The sequence below is a fragment of the Schistocerca cancellata genome, chromosome 8 (assembly GCF_023864275.1).
Source record: "Schistocerca cancellata isolate TAMUIC-IGC-003103 chromosome 8, iqSchCanc2.1, whole genome shotgun sequence".
NCBI classification, from domain to species: Eukaryota; Metazoa; Arthropoda; class Insecta; order Orthoptera; family Acrididae; genus Schistocerca; species Schistocerca cancellata.
In genome coordinates this window covers 572,664,440-572,682,371 of record NC_064633.1, presented here as the reverse complement: position 1 = coordinate 572,682,371, position 17,932 = coordinate 572,664,440, and the positions used below count along the sequence as shown (strand labels likewise).

Genomic DNA, 17,932 nt, shown 5'->3' with positions numbered 1-17,932 from the left:
GGAGAAATTAATGGTAAATAGGCTCTTGGGTGGATGAGACAAGAACAAGGCATCGAAGAGAACTAAAAGCAAGTAGCAAATACTAAAGGCAACTGAAATGGAAAACAACTGACAGACAGCTTAAAGAATTTTATTTCTCACTAGCCTGTCTTACAAAGAATCTTGTTCGTTCTTTCCTGGTCCTGCGCCCATCTCCTAATGATGTGTGCAGGTAAGACCTGTTCCACTCATTCATCAAGGCCATTATGCATTAGTTCTGTAGCTGATCTCTGAAAAATAAACGTGTGAAAGTAGCCATGTCAGTTACTGATGTTGCTGATTATCACCATACACGGCTTCTGAATATGCTGTCATCCATTCCCCATCCACATATTCTCCTTCCCTCCCTCCCTCCCTCCCATCCCCATGATTTTTCACTGAGGAGCAGCTTGCACGAAATACACAGATAGGAACGACCCAAGACGTGTCTTTTAATCCCACAATACTCATGGCCATAATTACCACTAGTCCCTGCTTATGTTCCCATCACATTTCTTGTCCCATCACTCCTATTGCACAAGCTTCACATTATTTTCAGCCTTCCAGTTGAGCTGGATTCGTTAGTCCATAGAACCTCATCTGTCCTGCTTTCTTATTGAACTCCCATTCTCTTTGGCTCTTCCTCTGCCCTTACTGGTTGTTTGTATCCTTTCTAGAATTCATACTGTTTCATCTTCAATATGAGAATGCTTCTCCCAAGGATACAATGTTCGATCTGTAGAAATGTATATATTTACCTTAAAATTCTGAACTGTAGCACCTTTAATTGTAATTTGTTCATAGGTCACGAAGACACCACATGGTTTCCTCTGCAGTTGGATCTTATGCTGAAAATCTAAATCTTAATCTGTTTCCAATTGTCTACCCATGATAAGAAAGTACTTCTTCTTCTTGTGTTGGCAAGTATATTGCATCTACTGATAAAAGTAGTTAACATAAAAGAACATCGCATTTACTGTTTGCATTCATACTTTCAACTTTGAAGTTACATGAACAAAATCTGATATTTGAATGAGAGTGAACGATTTGACAGCTAACTCATTGTTTCTGTTCATGGTGATGTCATTCACATTGTCACACCACACTCTTTCTTGTAGGCGCACCATGCATCTCCAAGCTCAGAACTTGAAGTACAGAACAAATGCTATATCGTGCAGGTATGCAACTTGTGACAAACTGGAATAGCCATCCTATCTTGAACACACATGGTGAACATATCTGTAGCAGTTTACATGCAAAAACAATGAGCAAAACCTCCAAACAGTTTTTGGTTCCAAACTATTTAACTGATAAATGATTTCATCTATTTCATCATCATTTGTCAATTAGGTAAATGTTGGGTAACACGTCACTTTACCAGAGTGATACACTATGTGATCAAAAGTATCCAGACACCCCCTAAAAACATATGTTTTTCATATTAGGTGCATTGTGCTGCCACCTACTGCCAGGTACTCCACATCAGCGACCTCAGTAGCCGTTAGACATCGTGAGAGAGCAGAAAGGGATGCTCTGCAGAACTCACGGACTTTGAACAAGGTCAGGTGATTGTGTGTCACTTGTGTCATATGTCTGTTCACCAGATTTCCACACTCCTCAACATCCCTACATCCACTGTGTCTGATGTGATAGTGAAGTGGAAATGTGAAGGCACACGTACAGTACAAAAGTGTACAGGTCGACATCATCTGTTGACTGACAGAGACCACCGACAGTTGAAGAGGCTCCTAATGTGTAATAGGCAGATATCTATCCAGACCATCACACAGGAATTCCAAACTGCATCAGGATACACTGCAAGTACTATGACAGTTAGGCGGGAGGTGAGAAAACTTGGGTTTCATGGTCAAGCAGCTGCTCATAAGCCGCATATCACACCGGTAAATGCCTAACCATGCCTCGCTTGGTGTAAGGAGTGTAAACATTGGACAATTGAACAGTGGAAAAATGTGTGGAGTAACCTATCGAGGTCCACAATGTGGCGATCCAATGGCAGGGTGTGGGTATGGCGAATTCCCGGTGAACGTCATCTGTCATTGTGTGTAGTGCCAACAGTAAAACTCTGAGGCGGTGGTGTTATGTTGTGGTCATGTTTTTATTGAAGGGAGTCTGCACCCCTTGTTGTTTTCCATGGCAGTATCACAGCACAGGTCTACATTGATGTTTTAAGCACCTTGTTGCTTCCCACTGTTGAAGAGAAATTTGGGGATGGCGATTGCATCTTTCAACACGATCAAGCACTTGTTCATAGTGCATGGCCTGTGGCAGAGAGGTTACACAACAATAACATCCCTGTAATGGGCTGGCCTGCACAGAGTCCTGATCTGATCCTATAGAACACCTTTGGGAGGTTTTGGAATGCCGACTTCGTTGCCAGGCCTCACTGACCAACATCGCTATGTCTCCTCAGTACAGCACTACGTGAAGAATGGGCTGCCATTCCCCAAGAAACCTTCCAGCACCTGATTGAATGTATGCCTGTGAGAGTGGAAGCTGTCATCAGGGCTAAGGTTGGGCCAACATCATATTGAATTCCAGCATTACCGATGGAGTGCACCACGAACTTGTATGTCATTTTCAGCCAAGTGTCAGGATACTTTTGATCATGTAGTGTATGTTAAACTACATGTCCCCTCCCTTAGACAAATGATACTGTCACATCTATAAAAATAATAAGGAAATAACTGAATTAACACATGCATTTTTTTAATTCATCAGTTTTAAATTACTCTATTAACTGTGTTTTTATCATAAAGTGTTACATTGATCATTTGTTCAAACTGAAGTCAAATAAATATCAGTTCCTTTTATGACTGTAATGTTAGCTAACTTTGTCTGGAAGCTAGTGGGGTATTGCTACATCTTGGACGATACTATGAAAACAGGTGGAAGTGTACAGACAAGAGAAGGGTTTGCACATTGGAACTGTTGAATTTGGAAAGGAGGAGGATAGAATGATACTCTTTAACATGGACCCTCTCTACTACACTGCAAAAGTTATCTCCATTAAGACACCACTATGGTGTGGCTAATGGATGTACATTACTTTGTAGAGATGGTCATGATGTCCCCTTCTCAATGCTGCTGCGTCTGCTTTGTCCATGTGGCTCCTTATTGTCTAGGCATTGATTCCTCTGCTGTTCTGGGTGCGAGAAAGGTGCGGGTGTTGATTATCACTAGACTAACAAAATCGTGATGCAGGATTCCACGGTTTGTTTAAAGAAAACACATATTTATTGCCAGAACTTGAAAACAGCTACTCTCCACTGCGGCCAAAACTCAAGTGGCAGAAATCCTGTTGCTCACCAAAGATCACAGTCATAACGACAAAGAACATACATTTTCTGTACCGATTATTGATTGCAACACCTACCCTAAAATCATACAAAGTAAATGCTTTTCAAAACAATTTTAATTAGTGTATAGCATAACAAAATGGGCTATTTGTCAGTTCCATTACAATAGCCCCCCAAGAATTTTGTAAGTGTGAACATGCAAACAAATTTCTGACACCAGAATAATGGAACTGCCAAGAATGATTTTAAATAAATTAAAATTTGTGAAAGAAAACATAAATTGTTAATTTTAAGGTAAATGAAATACAAAAGAAGATTTACAATTTTCACTTAGATGAGTCTATAATGTTGTAGCACTTAACGCTGAATCATTGAAAGGTTGTAATTTTTGAGTATTGGTTTGTCTTACTTTCTTTTATTGACCACTTTACTGGCTATTCACAGTAATGTCCCACATTTTCCATCTGCACTTAGCTGTCCTCCTTTAATATGTTTGATTTCTGCTTGTACTGAAGCAAGTCCATTTCCACAGCTTAGCTGTTTGTATTGCTTCAATGATTATAATGCCTTGTTATGTAAAAATCAAATACAGAGATCACCTTGTGGTTACATAATGTTTATATGTAAGTATATGGTTAGGATACGTATTTATCCTTCTGGTAATGTGTATCTAGTGGGAGAAGTTTACAGGAATGTGTCTGAGTAATACTACATAGGTATGGACTGGTCCAAAAAGGATCCTTTAACTAACAACAAATTCAGTAAACTTGTAATACAAATGCATTAACATATTGGATGTAAAATGTATTATTGCAAACTATAACCCTTGCACCAAGGATAAACAAAAAATTAAATTGTTTTCAAAAGTAAAGCTACAGTCAGTCTGTTACAGGGGTTCATATTCACAGTAAAAGGGCAAGGGTAGAATCATGGTTGTTTGAAAGTTTTTGGATGATATGTATACATCAGAATTAGAAAATTATTACTGCCTGTGCTTTGTAGTGGTTGAGAAACAATATACAGTAATTCATGTTGTTTACTTAAAATGATTCTCCCCCTTGTTTAGTTGGATATTTCAACAACTTAGGTGTGTAGTAATTAAGGGGAGTCGTACCGCCCTGTCTCGACAATGTTAAATTGGCTATATAAATGTCCCATTTTCTCAGGAACTGTTGAGTATATAAATGTGGTGTTTTTATCACATGTTCTCCCGTGTTTTGTAACTGTATTGCTCTACAATCACTCTACCCAAAAACGCGAAAGGCATTGAAACCTAAAAGATTCTCCGCGTTACTATGGTCGACCACAAATATGGGAACAGTGCAAACGACAGATTTGTAAGTACCTCAGCATCAAATTGTCCCAAGAGAGAAATCTTTTTATTGTTAGTCCGTAATTGCCTAGTGACAGGTGACAGGTTTTGAGAACCCAACTGAAGGTACGTCTGAGAATTGATGATAGTGGCAGCAGAACCAGTATCCACCTGCATGCGAACATCTCGACCAACTATTTGGATAGTGAAGAATAACTTCCCTGAAAAGGAAGAAGTACAATTGACAGACAACACAGAATCAGAATCAGTGTCATGTTCATGAACATCATGTATGCGGTCGGATTTGCAAACGGATGACACATTACCCTTTTTTTTTTTTGCATTTGTGACACACGGCTCAACGTTGTGGACAATCTTCTCCTGAATCTTTCGTAGAACACTGTGGACATGAAGGAAGTTGCTGTGGGTTTTGCTGCAGTTTCTTGGAGGTTTGTTTAGGCCGACGCTGCACTTGGAAGCGTACTGCGGCCATATCGGTTGGCGGGGACACGCCACACGCTTTGTCAACATCGCACAGAGGTTGTATTTCCCCGACGTTGCCCCATGCCTCTATTTGCGCTCCAGCGGCGCGAGAAATTTCAAAAGACTGAGCGATGGATAGGACTTCATGTAGAGTCAGATTTGACAACTGAAGGGCACATTGCCTAACTTCTTTGTCGGGTGCCGAACGGATAATAGCATCCCATACCATGGAATCGGCATAGGATTCTTTGTGAACTTCAGTAACAAATTGACACTTTCTACTGAGGCCGTGAAGTTCAGCAGCCCAAGCACGATAGGATTGATTCGGTTGTTTTTGACAACAATAAAAGGCAACACAAGAGGCTACCACATGCGTTTGCTTTTGAAAATAGGTGGACAGAAGTGAACACATTTCAGCAAAGGACAAAGACGCAGGATCTTTCAAAGGAGCCAATTCCGACAACACCGATACATTTGATGTGAAATCCATGAAAGGAACAGAGACTTACATGTTTGTTCGTCCGCGACATGAAATGCCAAGAAGTGCTGTCGAAGACATTTTTCGTAATCAGACCAGTCTTCCGCTGTCTCATCGTAAGGAGGAAAAGTAGGTAGAAACAACAACGAGAGACGCCCCACATTTGATGCCGCGACGAAATCACAAATCGCATTTGTGAGAAGCATTTACTGTTCTATGAGACCTTGCAATAGTTGCTCGAAAGTAGCCATGGAAACATGTGGGTCAACGATGGAAAAGAAAAATCACTGCCTCGTCGCCAATTGTAATAACTTCAAGTTGGACAAATATATTTCAAGGAAGACGCAATACATGAAAGTCACAGATCAAGTAAACAGAGTAAGACGTGTGTACACTTTAACAGTCAAATCATAACTGAGTCCAAGTCTAGCGGCCGCTGGCTGGCTGGCAGACAGCGCCGCATGTAGAGGACGCGCGTAACTGCGCAGCAGCACTTCGAAAGATCGGCGAGTCACAACAGTAACCTTTATGAATGCCAAGGTATTCCAAAACCTGTAGTCTTCCAGAGTAGCCATCATTAAAAGTAAGAACAGCATCCAAAACACCAAGTTCAAAGGCTGACCTTCCAACAAACACATTTTTTGGTACCCTTGATCATACAACATTGTTAAATGATTCATTCGCATTTTGTGTTTTGCCCGTGAGACATTTCTTCAACAGCTCTGGTTGGGCAAGATCCTGAAACACAGGTTTCATGGCAAGCATAACAGCATTTGGTATAGTAATTTTGTGCGAGAAAGTGTCTACTTTACCCTCCTCTTTTGCCTTCAAGTATGTACACCATTCAGTGGAATACAGGTTGTGTATTGGTTCAGCATATGTAGACAGCTTGTGAAAATAAATTGCCCAAACAGCTCTCTTCATTCCATCTAAATTATCTCTGTTACTTCTAATAGCCATATCGTAATATAGTGTAATCTGATCAGTTTGTTTATCACTCAATTGACGTCTTATACTTAGACCATCAGATAACTTGGTACTTCCCAATTGCTGCTTGAGTCTACATAGCCTCGTGTCCATCCTCTTTTGCAGATGATTAATGCACTCTAGTTTTGTAATTGACAAATCACCATAGGGTTTACTCTCCACCATTGCCTTATACGATCGTGAGTCTCCATCCCCAAGAAAACTCATGTAGCAAACAGCACGGTCATGCTGGGGACGTTGGAACATTTTCACTGCAGAAGCAACCTCCATCCCACCACTAGTTCCTTCATAGTTCCTCTGACAATTCATTTCGTGCTTAGTTTACTTTTCAGTACTCTTGCTTGCTTGCCTACAACCCTGACAGTACATGGTCAACACATCAACATCCAACAGTTTCCCATTGTCGATGCTGATAAAAGATGCACATGAATTCTTTGACTGGAAACCTCTTTTTTGCCAGGATCCATCAAATGATATTGCTATGTCAGAACTACCATTTTCTGCTACAGCCTGCTGTGCTGCTGTAGTCATTGACTCTATAGCACACACCTTGACACTACTTTTTACTATGGAGTTGTATTTGATAGATTTTGTAGGGGGACTAGGGAGTTTCAGCAAGCCACAAAGAACCTTACCAGCATAATGGTCTTTTCCTATGCATCTAAGTCCATAGAAGTATCTTAGATTAGTGTCAAAAAGTCCATTCTTTATACTTACTTCTGAAGTCTTGAAAGTCTTTTCACTTTTACAGTTCAAATACATTATTTGTAAAGTGCACACCAGACCCTTGCGTTGAGATAGCTTTTCAGAAATTTCAATTTCCCCTCCACACATGCGACAACACACTGTTTCACACAAAGCTGAAATAAGTATATGGAGATTAATAATGATATTGCAGTTTGTTTCACTGTCTGAAGCTGTGTTGTATTTTACATCATTACCCAGCAGTTCATTCTTGGAAGCACTTGGAGGAGTAGAAGGACTGTCACTATTTACAACCAAATTATCACACCCTTCGGCACTAACCAATCTTTTTACTGCTGCTATATTTGTTCTGTAGTATCTGTTTCCTTTGTTTCTTAGTAATGACGAAAATTATCACAGGAAACACAGAAACTAAAACGCAGCTAGTGGATAACTCTTGTTGTCAAACACAAACAAATGTACAGTTCAAAGAGTTTACTGAGAAATACCGCCAGTGTAGGCAACTTATGAAATGGTCAGTTCCCTACAAAACAAAAGAAACCACAGCCTTCTAGATTATATAGTTCCAGAGAAAAACACCAATATGCAAAAAGATGGAAAACAAAATTCTCAGAAATGTCATTGCATGATTATTTTCAAATATTTATTTAAAATAGCAAATAATCAAATATTTCAATAAAACGAACACCAAATTAAGCATAAACATCCATATTTTCATAATTTGCATAGAAGTTAAAATGTCAAATTTTGTCATTTTGGGCGGTACGACTCCCCTTAAGACTCTGCCTTTAAGATTAAAAAATATTTTTAAAAAACTATTAATTATTGCAAGACAGATGTAGCACTGATTAGTGGTTTACGTTTCAAATGATGTCTCAATTAGTGTGGTGTGAGAATGTTACACAAGCTAAAACTACACACATTATCAAATATCATTCAAACTGCATAAACATATAGAAATATCAAGAACAAACATGATGAGCATATTACACAAAGAAAATTCATTGCAAACACTTCATACAGCAAACACATTTCAAAGAAATAATAAACATTTTCAAGGACACAAAACTGTATCATAAAATCAGTCAATTTTTGCACACTACATTTCATAATTTCCAGTGAAAAACTTTTGTTGAGTCACCTTCTAACTTTCTCAGAATAGTCTTTTTCCCTTTAGTTTATATAATTTCAATGAAACACTACTCCTTAGCCCAAGAACTTTCCTGGATTTAGGATACACCAACCAATATACATTAGGGTGTGGATTCTCCACAATCTCGATTGGATCCATGTGGATTTCAAAGAATTTCTTTATTTCAGAAGTTAACATTTTTGATTTCTCATGTGGTTTTACTAAAACATAATCTCCAACTTTAAACTTGGTTGCTTTGATCTTGTTATCATGTCGTCTTTTTCTAATTTCCTCCTGTTTTATCATGGTTTCTTTGACTATGGCTTCACATTCATGCATAGTCATCATTTTGTATGGTGGGAATTCTACGAGTTTAGTGATAATGTTGTCTGGTTTTAGATTAAACATAATTTCTTAAGGTGAAAATCCTGAGGAAGTATGTTTGCGAGCTGTTCATGACATCTTCAAACTCTAGTACAGGGTCGTACCGTGTAGGATATTTATGACTGCAATATGTACGACATAAGCAACCAATCACATGCATATGCCTCACAACTGGGTTTGATGATGGATTATACGTGGATATTTGAACATGTTTGATTCGCGATTTATTGACAAAGGCTTTCCAAACTTTTGATAAAAACTGCGAACCACTATCCAACAGATCACTTTTGGTTTCCCGACATTTAAGAAATAGTATTTTTCAACTTTTGTAACTATCTCTTTACATGTGGTTTTTCCAACAAGATACAACTTGATTAGTTTAGAAAATACATCAACCGTGACAAAAATGTAGCAGTGGCCACTCCTACCCCTTGAAAGAGGCCCGTAGAAATCAACGGGGACTAAGTCTAGAGGTTGTGCAGGAGTAATGTTTTGCATTTCACCTTGACATTTTCTGTTACTTACTTTGACTCATCAGCACTTATCACAAGTTGACAATTCTTTTCTAACTTTCTTGGCCATATTGTAGAAATATATATTTGCTTGTAATTTTTGCATACATTTCTGAATGAGTCTCTCATGTGTATACCTAATTAACCTCTCCGCTTCATCTTCAGGCCAGCATGGTTTCCAATTGTCAGAGTCTTTCATCAGTTCTCCTAAATAGAGTACCCTTAAACACCTTATAGGACTTGTCTAATTTTTCAGAGTTCTTTTTCCCTAAACAACTTTTTATTAATTTCCAATTTATATCACGGTTCTGGTTCCTCCTGATTTTATCATACAATGATGTTACAACTTTTTCATCTGTGACCCCTTTAATATACCTCATTTTAAACTGTTTTTCTTCATTGTGATCAAAAATTTCTGTTTCCCCTCTTACTGGTAGCTTTGATAGAGTATCTGTAACTATGTTGTCAGTGCCTTTATTATACTTAATTTCAGAGTTGAATTATTGTAAATACAATGCCCGTCTTGTAAGCTTATCATGATAAAGCTTGCTTTCCTGTAAATAGGTTAAGGCTTTATGACCAGAGTACACTATTACCTTATGTCCAAGTAAATAGGTCTTGAATTTTGAAAATGACCACAGTATGGCTAGTAACTCTTTTTCTCTGACTGTATAGTTTTTTTTTTTCGTACTTCAATAACATTCTGCTTGCAAATGCAATTGTAGGATGAACAGTTTCCCCATTGACTTCTTTTTCTTGAAATAATTCGGCACCTAACCCATAATCACTACTGTCAGTATGTAAACAGAAAGGTAAATTGAAATCAGGTCTGTGTAACAGGTTCTGGTTATTCACTTCTTTTTTTATTGTGTCAAAAGCCTCTTGACAATCTTTACCCCATATCCAAATAGTGTCCTTCTTTAATAAGTTACTTAGACAGGGTGTGTTTAAGCTTTGTTTACTTACAAATTCTCTGTAGAATCCATATAGCCCATAAAATGATTTCAGTTGTTTTCTGTTATGGGGTGTATGAAACTCTGAAGTAGCTTTAATTTTGTTTGGATCTGCCAAAATTCCTTTTTCTGTTATGACATGTCCCAAAAATTTTAACTCAGGTACTGCAAATTTGCACTTTTCTAGTTTTAGTGTCATTCCCCCCTCTTCTAAATATCTCACATGCCTGTCTTAAAAGCACAACATGCTCATTCCAATCTTGTACAGTTAATAAAATGTCATCTACATAAATCACTAATTTGGATACAAGTTCCTCCCCAAGCACATGGTCTAAAGCTCTAATGAATTCTGCTACCGATGAGTCCAAGCCAAAAGGGACTACACAATACTGATAGGTATGACTGTTGTATATAAAAACAGTGTATTTCCAAGAGTTGGATGCCAGGGGTACTTGGTGAAAGCCTGAGGTTAATTCTAGATTTGACATTAATTTTATATCCTTGAACTTGTGCAACACCTCACTGATGTTTTCAGGGTGGTCTGTTTCCCTGTATAAGATCTTGTTTAAAAGCCTGGAGTCAAGAACTATTCTCTCTCCCATATCTCTTTGACACTACTAACAGTGGGTTATTATAAGTGCTGATACTCCTTTCAATAATGCCACACGCTTCAATATTATGTAGTTGTTTCTCAACCACTATACGTTTTGCAATGGATACACCATAGGGTTTTATGAAAAATGGATCATAGCATTTCACTAGCAAAGTAAATTGGTAACCTCTAACTTTCCGTGGAATGTTGCTAAAGACATCACAGTATTCCTATAACAAAGACTCTAGTTCCTGTTTTTGCCCATTGTTTAGACCACTAGCTTCTAAAATCTTAGTGTTTACAAGTGTTTTGAAATCTACTTCACTTAAGTCTAGCTCTGTTACGTCTTTGTCAACATATATTATAAAATTAGGCATCCATGCGTAAAGGTGACTTTCTAAATTGTAACAGATGACAACGTTCATCTTTTAACTGTTTTACTATGTTTTCCTGTAGCACCTCTTATTTTCAACCCAATGACTGGCATTTAAATGTAGTTATTCTTGCACTTCAGCTTTTTGCTTAATATTTCAGATATTCCCAACACTTGACTCCCTGTGTCTATAAGGCACTTGCCTTCTCAGGTACCAACTTTTACTGTAATGAATGGACTACATATGCCATCACCTTTTTCGGGTGGAACATATTCACACAGCAAATCACTTTTGATTTCACTAAAACAATGACTTCCTGAATTACAATTACCTATGTTAGTGCCACATGTACTACCTACTGTCATTACATTAACATACACATCATTAACGCTGTTACTTGCATTGATAATTTCATTAATCCAACATTTTCATCAGTATAACATTGTTCGTCACTAAGGTACTTATCCTTCAGTTGTTCAACAATAATATGTTTAGTATTTTGCCACCAATCAGGCTATAACATTTTACACACATTAAGACTCATTTTTCTAAAATTGCTATAATTTTAATTGCATCACTATTTAGCCACATATTATAAGGAAATAATTCACCATTTGTTCATTACAAATGGTAGCCTACTTGCACAGTCAGTTTTAATATGAAGAGAATATTTATCATCTCAACATGTTTCTTCATAAGATGTTGAATTACAGAACAATTGGTTGTGACACTGACATTAACACCACTTAAATTAACAACAGCCTTTGGTATATCTACAACATGCATAATATCAGAATGAGATTTTCACTCTGCAGCGGAGTGTGCGCTGATATGAAACTTCCTGGCAGATTAAAACTGTGTGCCCGACTGAGACTCGAACTCGGGGTCCCGAGTTCGAGTCTCGGTCAGGCACACAGTTTTAATCTGCCAGGAAGTTTCATATCAGCGCACACTCCGCTGCAGAGTGAAAATCTCATTCTGGAAACATCCCCCAGGCTGTGGCTAAGCACTCCAAGTTCAAATCAGGAATGTAAATTTCTGAAAATGACTGAAGTGGTGAGTGAAAATCTGTACCAAGGCTGGGTATCGAACCCGGGTCTCCCGCTTACTTGGCAGGTGCTTTAGCCTCCTCGATCCAAAGTCTCATTGCCTCCCCAATCCACTTGAAATTCCCCTTACACATGAACAGAACTACTGAGGCTCCCCATGTTCTGGAATAGCACCTCATCATTGAATGTAAATGGGGATCCAGCCTGAAATTCAGGTCCAGGTAGTTATACAAATGAAATGATGCAATTTCCAATACTTTACTTATCTCTGATCATGTGTAAGGGGGAATTAAAAATAGACTGGGGCAGCAGTGAGAATTTGGATCGAAGAGTGAGGTGCGCCAGGGTCATCCGTGCAGTTATGTGAACCACTGTGCTAAGTTGGCCAGGTGGCTAATGCACCTGCCTGGTGTAAAGGAGTCCTGTGTTCGATTCCCAGCCTTGGTACAAATTTTCTATCGCCAGTTCAGTCTGTATGCGTAAAACCATATCTGTACGAGACGAGTAAAGTCTCAAATTGTGTCATTCATTTCAACAAATCTCCCCCCAAGCAACAGAAGTTGATTTTGTAGCGTGGCATGTCGAGTTGCTGACGTAATGCCAGACAGCTGTGCTTGGTGAACTGGGCTGCTGTTAGTTGCATCATTGCCATAGCTGCCTCATCTTGCTGTGGTGTAGTTTTTGTGTTGGACTGACTGGAACAGTTGTAGTCTTTATAGTCTCCTGACTTGGAGACTTTCATTCTTCTATGGTGCATGTATTGCCAATTAATTTAGTTATCACTTACCAAGAAATTAATTCTTCTGATGTTTCTTTATATTCCTTGGATGTGATTATTTAATTATTTTGTCACAGAATTTCTTCTACTGATGTCATTGTTAATGACAAGAGGGATAACCATTGTATATTCTTCACTTTCAAATATCAATATCTTTTTAATGTGTACCTAATATGAGTCCTCTTTCTCAAATTTTGTTTCAATTTTTAGCATTAGTTTATTCTGGGTCCTGCATTAAGGCCCCAAAATGCAACATTTGGGTTTTAGAAGTGCTTATATCTAACCTTCATATTCTGAACTGCAGCACCTTCAATTATGATTTCTTCATAGACCAAGCAGGTGTTACACTGTGGACATTGTTTCCCCTGCAGTTGGGTCTTGTGCTGAAAATCTATAAATCTTGATCTGTTTCCAACATTCTGCAAATGAATAGAAAGTACTTAATCCTCTTCTGATAAAGAGTATATTATAACTTCTGATACAACAAGTTAATCTAAAAGAACATTGCACGTACAGTTTGTGTTTGTTTGTACATTCAACTTCGATGTTACTGGACAAGATCTGACATTTGAATGAAAATGTACAATTTGACTGACAATTCACCATCTTCCATTCAAAATGACATCATCCATATTGTTCCAGCACACTCTTACTCAGTGCTGCACCCCACTTGTCCAATCCTTGGCCTCGAAGCACAGAACAAATGTAATGCCCTGCAGGCATCACAGCCCTTGGTAAAATGCAATAACCGTTCCATTTTGAAGATGCTGGTGTCCACCCATACCAGTTTTCATTTGAAAACAATGACAAAAATGTTGAAATAGTTTTCAGTTTCAGACTATTAAACCAATAAACTATCATGCTCATCGTTTGTTGGCTAAGTATGGGTTGAGTAACACATCACTTTTCCAAAGTGATATGTTACATCACAAGGATTATGTAAAAATCAAGAATAGCAGATATCATTTTTGTTCCTAGTGTTAGATTTTTAATTGTGAGAAGCTATGTATGACGAATTGGATAACAGATTAAATATATTTTGAAGCTGTTCTTAGTTTGTCTAGTTGCTGAAATACAATGTTATGAAGAGAATACATTGCTACTCACCAAGCAGCGGAGGTGCTAAGTTGCAGATAGACACAATGAAGAGACTGTCAAATAAATAAGCTTTTGGTCAAAACGGCCTTCATTGGTTGTAACACACACACACACACACACACACACACACACCTTGGTATGGCCTCAGCAGCCAGAGACTGTGGTCATTTGTATGCTAGTTGAATTTTTGTATGTGTGTGTGTGTGTGTGTGTGTGTGTGTGTGTGTGTGTGTGAGAGAGAGAGAGACTAATTCCAGTGAAGGCCTTTTTGGCCTGAAGGTTACTTGTTTAACAGTCTTTTTGTTGTGCCTATCTGTGACCAGTGTCTCCTTTATATGGTGAATAGCAATCCATCCTTTTCATAATATTGTCATTATTTCATACTGGTTTGTCCATTGTTTGATAGTTACTTAAATAGGTGTATAACACCATTCCTATATCTCATCGTATGCATTTTTGCTGTGCATATTTTAGGTCAAGTGCAGAAATATCCAAGAATATTACTTCTTATGACATTAAAAATTTAAATATGTAAAAGAATATAACTTTCTGGTGTTTTGATAACCAAATTTAGGTACCAAACACAAAGAAAATGATCTTTAATTTAAGTATGTGGTAATGTCTAAAACGTGGGAAGGTGGATTCATTGCATTAGTAAAGAATGATATTGGTGTGTTCTTGCAGTTTGAAATTTAAGTTTGGTAGCCAAAGGATTCTCTGAATTCCTGAACGTACTTCAAAATTTTATTAGTTGGTGAATCATCTTCAGTTTTAAGTTCTTATCAGTGTAACTACCCAGACAGTTTGATCAGTCTCTCTCTCTCTCTCTCTCTCTCTCTCTCTCTCTCTCTCTCTCTCTGTCTTTTTAACTGTTGCTGTTGGATTCTCATTCTTCCTTGTAAAGAACTGTTAGGATTAGTTCAGTGATAATCATTTGAAAAGCCAATCAGTTATGGTACTTAAAAGCTCATGTACATTTTCTTTACTGACACATTTTTGCTTGACTTATATATTGTGCCTCATCAACAAAGAGAAGTATTTCCACTTCTTCATTAGAAGATGTGAGTCCATTTCCTCATATGACTACACTTAGAATATCAAACAATGGAACTTCTCCCCCCCCCCCCCCCCCCCCCCCCCATTTGCTTCACCTGGTCCTACTCCACCCAACAAACCACCTTCCTAGATGTTGACCTCCACCTCAAAGATGACTACATCAGTACTACATCTGTCCATATCAAACCTTCTAACCACCACCAATACCTACATTTCAACAGCCGCCACCCATTCCATACCAAGAAGTCCCTTCCATACAGCCTAGCCACCCATGGTCATCGCATCTGCCGTGACGAGCGGTCCCTCTCGAAATATATCGAAGGTCTCACTGAAGCCTTCACGGACTGTAAATATCCTCCCAACCTTGTACAAAAACAAATCTCCCTTGCCTTATCTTTGCCCTCTTCCACCAAAGTTCCACTGTCTGGCCACAGAGGAGCATTCCCCTCGTAACTTGTTTCCACCTGGACTGGAACAACTGAATTACATTCTCTGCCAGGGTTTCAACTACCTCTCATCATGCCATGAAATGAGAAATGTCCTGCCCACTATCCTTGCCACCCCTCCCACAGTGGAATTCCACCATCCACCGAACCTACACAATATACTCTTCCATCCTTGCACAAACCCTGCTCGCAACCCCATATCTCGTGGCTCATACGCCTGTAATAGACCTAGATGCAAGACCTGTCCCATACACCCTGCCATCTCCACCTACTCCAGTCCTGTCACAAACATCACCTATCCCATCAAAGGCAGAGCTACCTGTAAAACCAGTCATGTGATCTACAGGCTAAGCTGTAACCACTGTTCTGCATTCTATGTGGGCATGACAACCAACAAGCTGTCTGTCTGCATGAATGGCCACCGACAAACTATGACCAAGAAACAACTGGACCACCCTGTTGCTGAGCACGCCACCTAACATGACATTCTTCATTTCAGTGACTGCTTTACTTCCCACCAATACCAGCTTTTCTGAATTGTGGAGATGGGAACATTCCCTGCAATATATCCTATGTTCCCGTAACCCCCCTGGCCTCAACCTTTGTTAGTCACGGTCCTCACCCATCCAGCCCCTTCCCTGTTCACATTGCAGCTCTACACAGCCCTCATTCCACCATCGCACCCAGTGTTTTTACTTCTCTCCTTTTGCGCTACCTCTGCCCCTCCCCACCTCTCCCCTGCCCATTATGTAACCTCCCGACTGCACATAGCTGCCAACCCCCTCTCTCCACCTCATCCCTGCATGCTTCCCAGGAGCACTGCACTCTCTCTCTCTCTCTCTCTCTCTCTCTCTCTGTCTCTGTGTGTGTGTGTGTGTGTGTGTGTGTGTGTGTGTGTGTGTGTTTGTGTGTGTGTGTGACTATACGGTGAGTGGCAACTTTTCTTTTCATAATACTCTTGTAATATGCAAGGTTCAACCTCTTAAATACAAAACACACTTGAAATTTCACCAATATATACTACTAAGAAAATACAGGAAAGGCTACATCTGTAACTTCAGTAAAGGATCCACTATAGAAAGCACTAAAAAAAAGTTTTTCGCCATCTGCATATCTCTGAACATGTGTGGGCTTAAGCTCAAGGGGAACAGAGAATGAAAGAATAGCCTTATGAAATGAAACTATTAACTGTATTGTGAGGTCATCCAGTGTGTGCGGAGATTTTCGGTGGTGACACACTGCAAGTTTCAGCTGGTCCGAAACTTCTGTTGGGTCCCTGTCAGAATTCATTTGATTGTTGCCACCGTGGAGGAAGGCTTTCATCATACAGACATAACGTTCTAATGCATTGCCATCTTGAAAGAACTGGACACTACATAGCTAGACAATAGGTGGGATGGTCATATTTCAACTTTGCTATAGTGACTAGAGCCATCTAACATCCATACATCATAACTTCTAACGCTTTAGACAACCCGAAGTGATGTGAAGTTGGACTGCAGAATTCACACCTCTCTCACATCAGTTGACTTACTTGATCTGCACAGCCGATCTTCTTCTCTGGATTGCCGGCTCTGTCGATCTCCAAAATCTTCTTCTCCGAAGAATAGTGCTGGTTACAGGAATTTATAAGACTCTCTCTCTACTTTCGAAATAATTTAGTACTCGAAGAATACTTTTAGTTCAGTCTTGGTATATTTCAACTTCCACCAATAACATATTCACCATTCCTCACATTAACATTCGAATGTTTACAAGTCAACCAATTCGTCTCGCATTAGATTCTATAAAATACATGTGCAATAAAATTGGTTTAACAACCACACAATTTATGAACCTGTCTTGCCTCTAGAGAGTCCAATACGTGAAGTACTTAAAAGTCTCTATTCAATTGTTTATTTTTCTTTAACAATAATCGCAGTCACTAAAACAGCAAAGAATACTACATAATTACTCCTTGTTCTTTCATCATGGCTTCTGTGGTGCTAGGGGCAAGCACTTATCGGTGTGGTTCGACCGCCACATTTACAGTCTTCTCATAACGAACTTCCAACCTGCACACATAAACAGATGGTGCAATAGATACGTTTCCACTCTCCCATTTATATTTAAAATGTCATGTGTTTGAGACTGTAGAAGGACGATTGGTTCTAGAATTTACACAGAAATTCTCAAAGCACTACAACCTGCCCAGAAAAGACTGATCCACATTCCTACTGAACCCTTGAGACTGCATGCTTTAGTAGTGCATTGGTACC

The 17,932-nt window shown here is 39.0% G+C and overlaps 1 protein-coding gene across 2 annotated transcripts in view; it reads left to right on the top strand.

The window, feature by feature from the left end:
• The window catches only part of LOC126094624 (zinc finger protein 511-like), a 65,083-nt gene that overhangs the window by 30,725 nt on the left and 16,426 nt on the right, over positions 1-17,932 (top strand). The window contains exon 2 of one of the 2 annotated variants that reach the window (XM_049909106.1): positions 823-938. The exons of the other annotated variant lie outside the window; for it this stretch is intronic. Coding sequence (XP_049765063.1) covers positions 907-938 — 32 coding nt within the window. The 5' untranslated portion in view covers positions 823-906. The remainder of the gene's footprint in view (positions 1-822; positions 939-17,932) is intronic. 2 annotated transcript variants of the gene reach the window in all.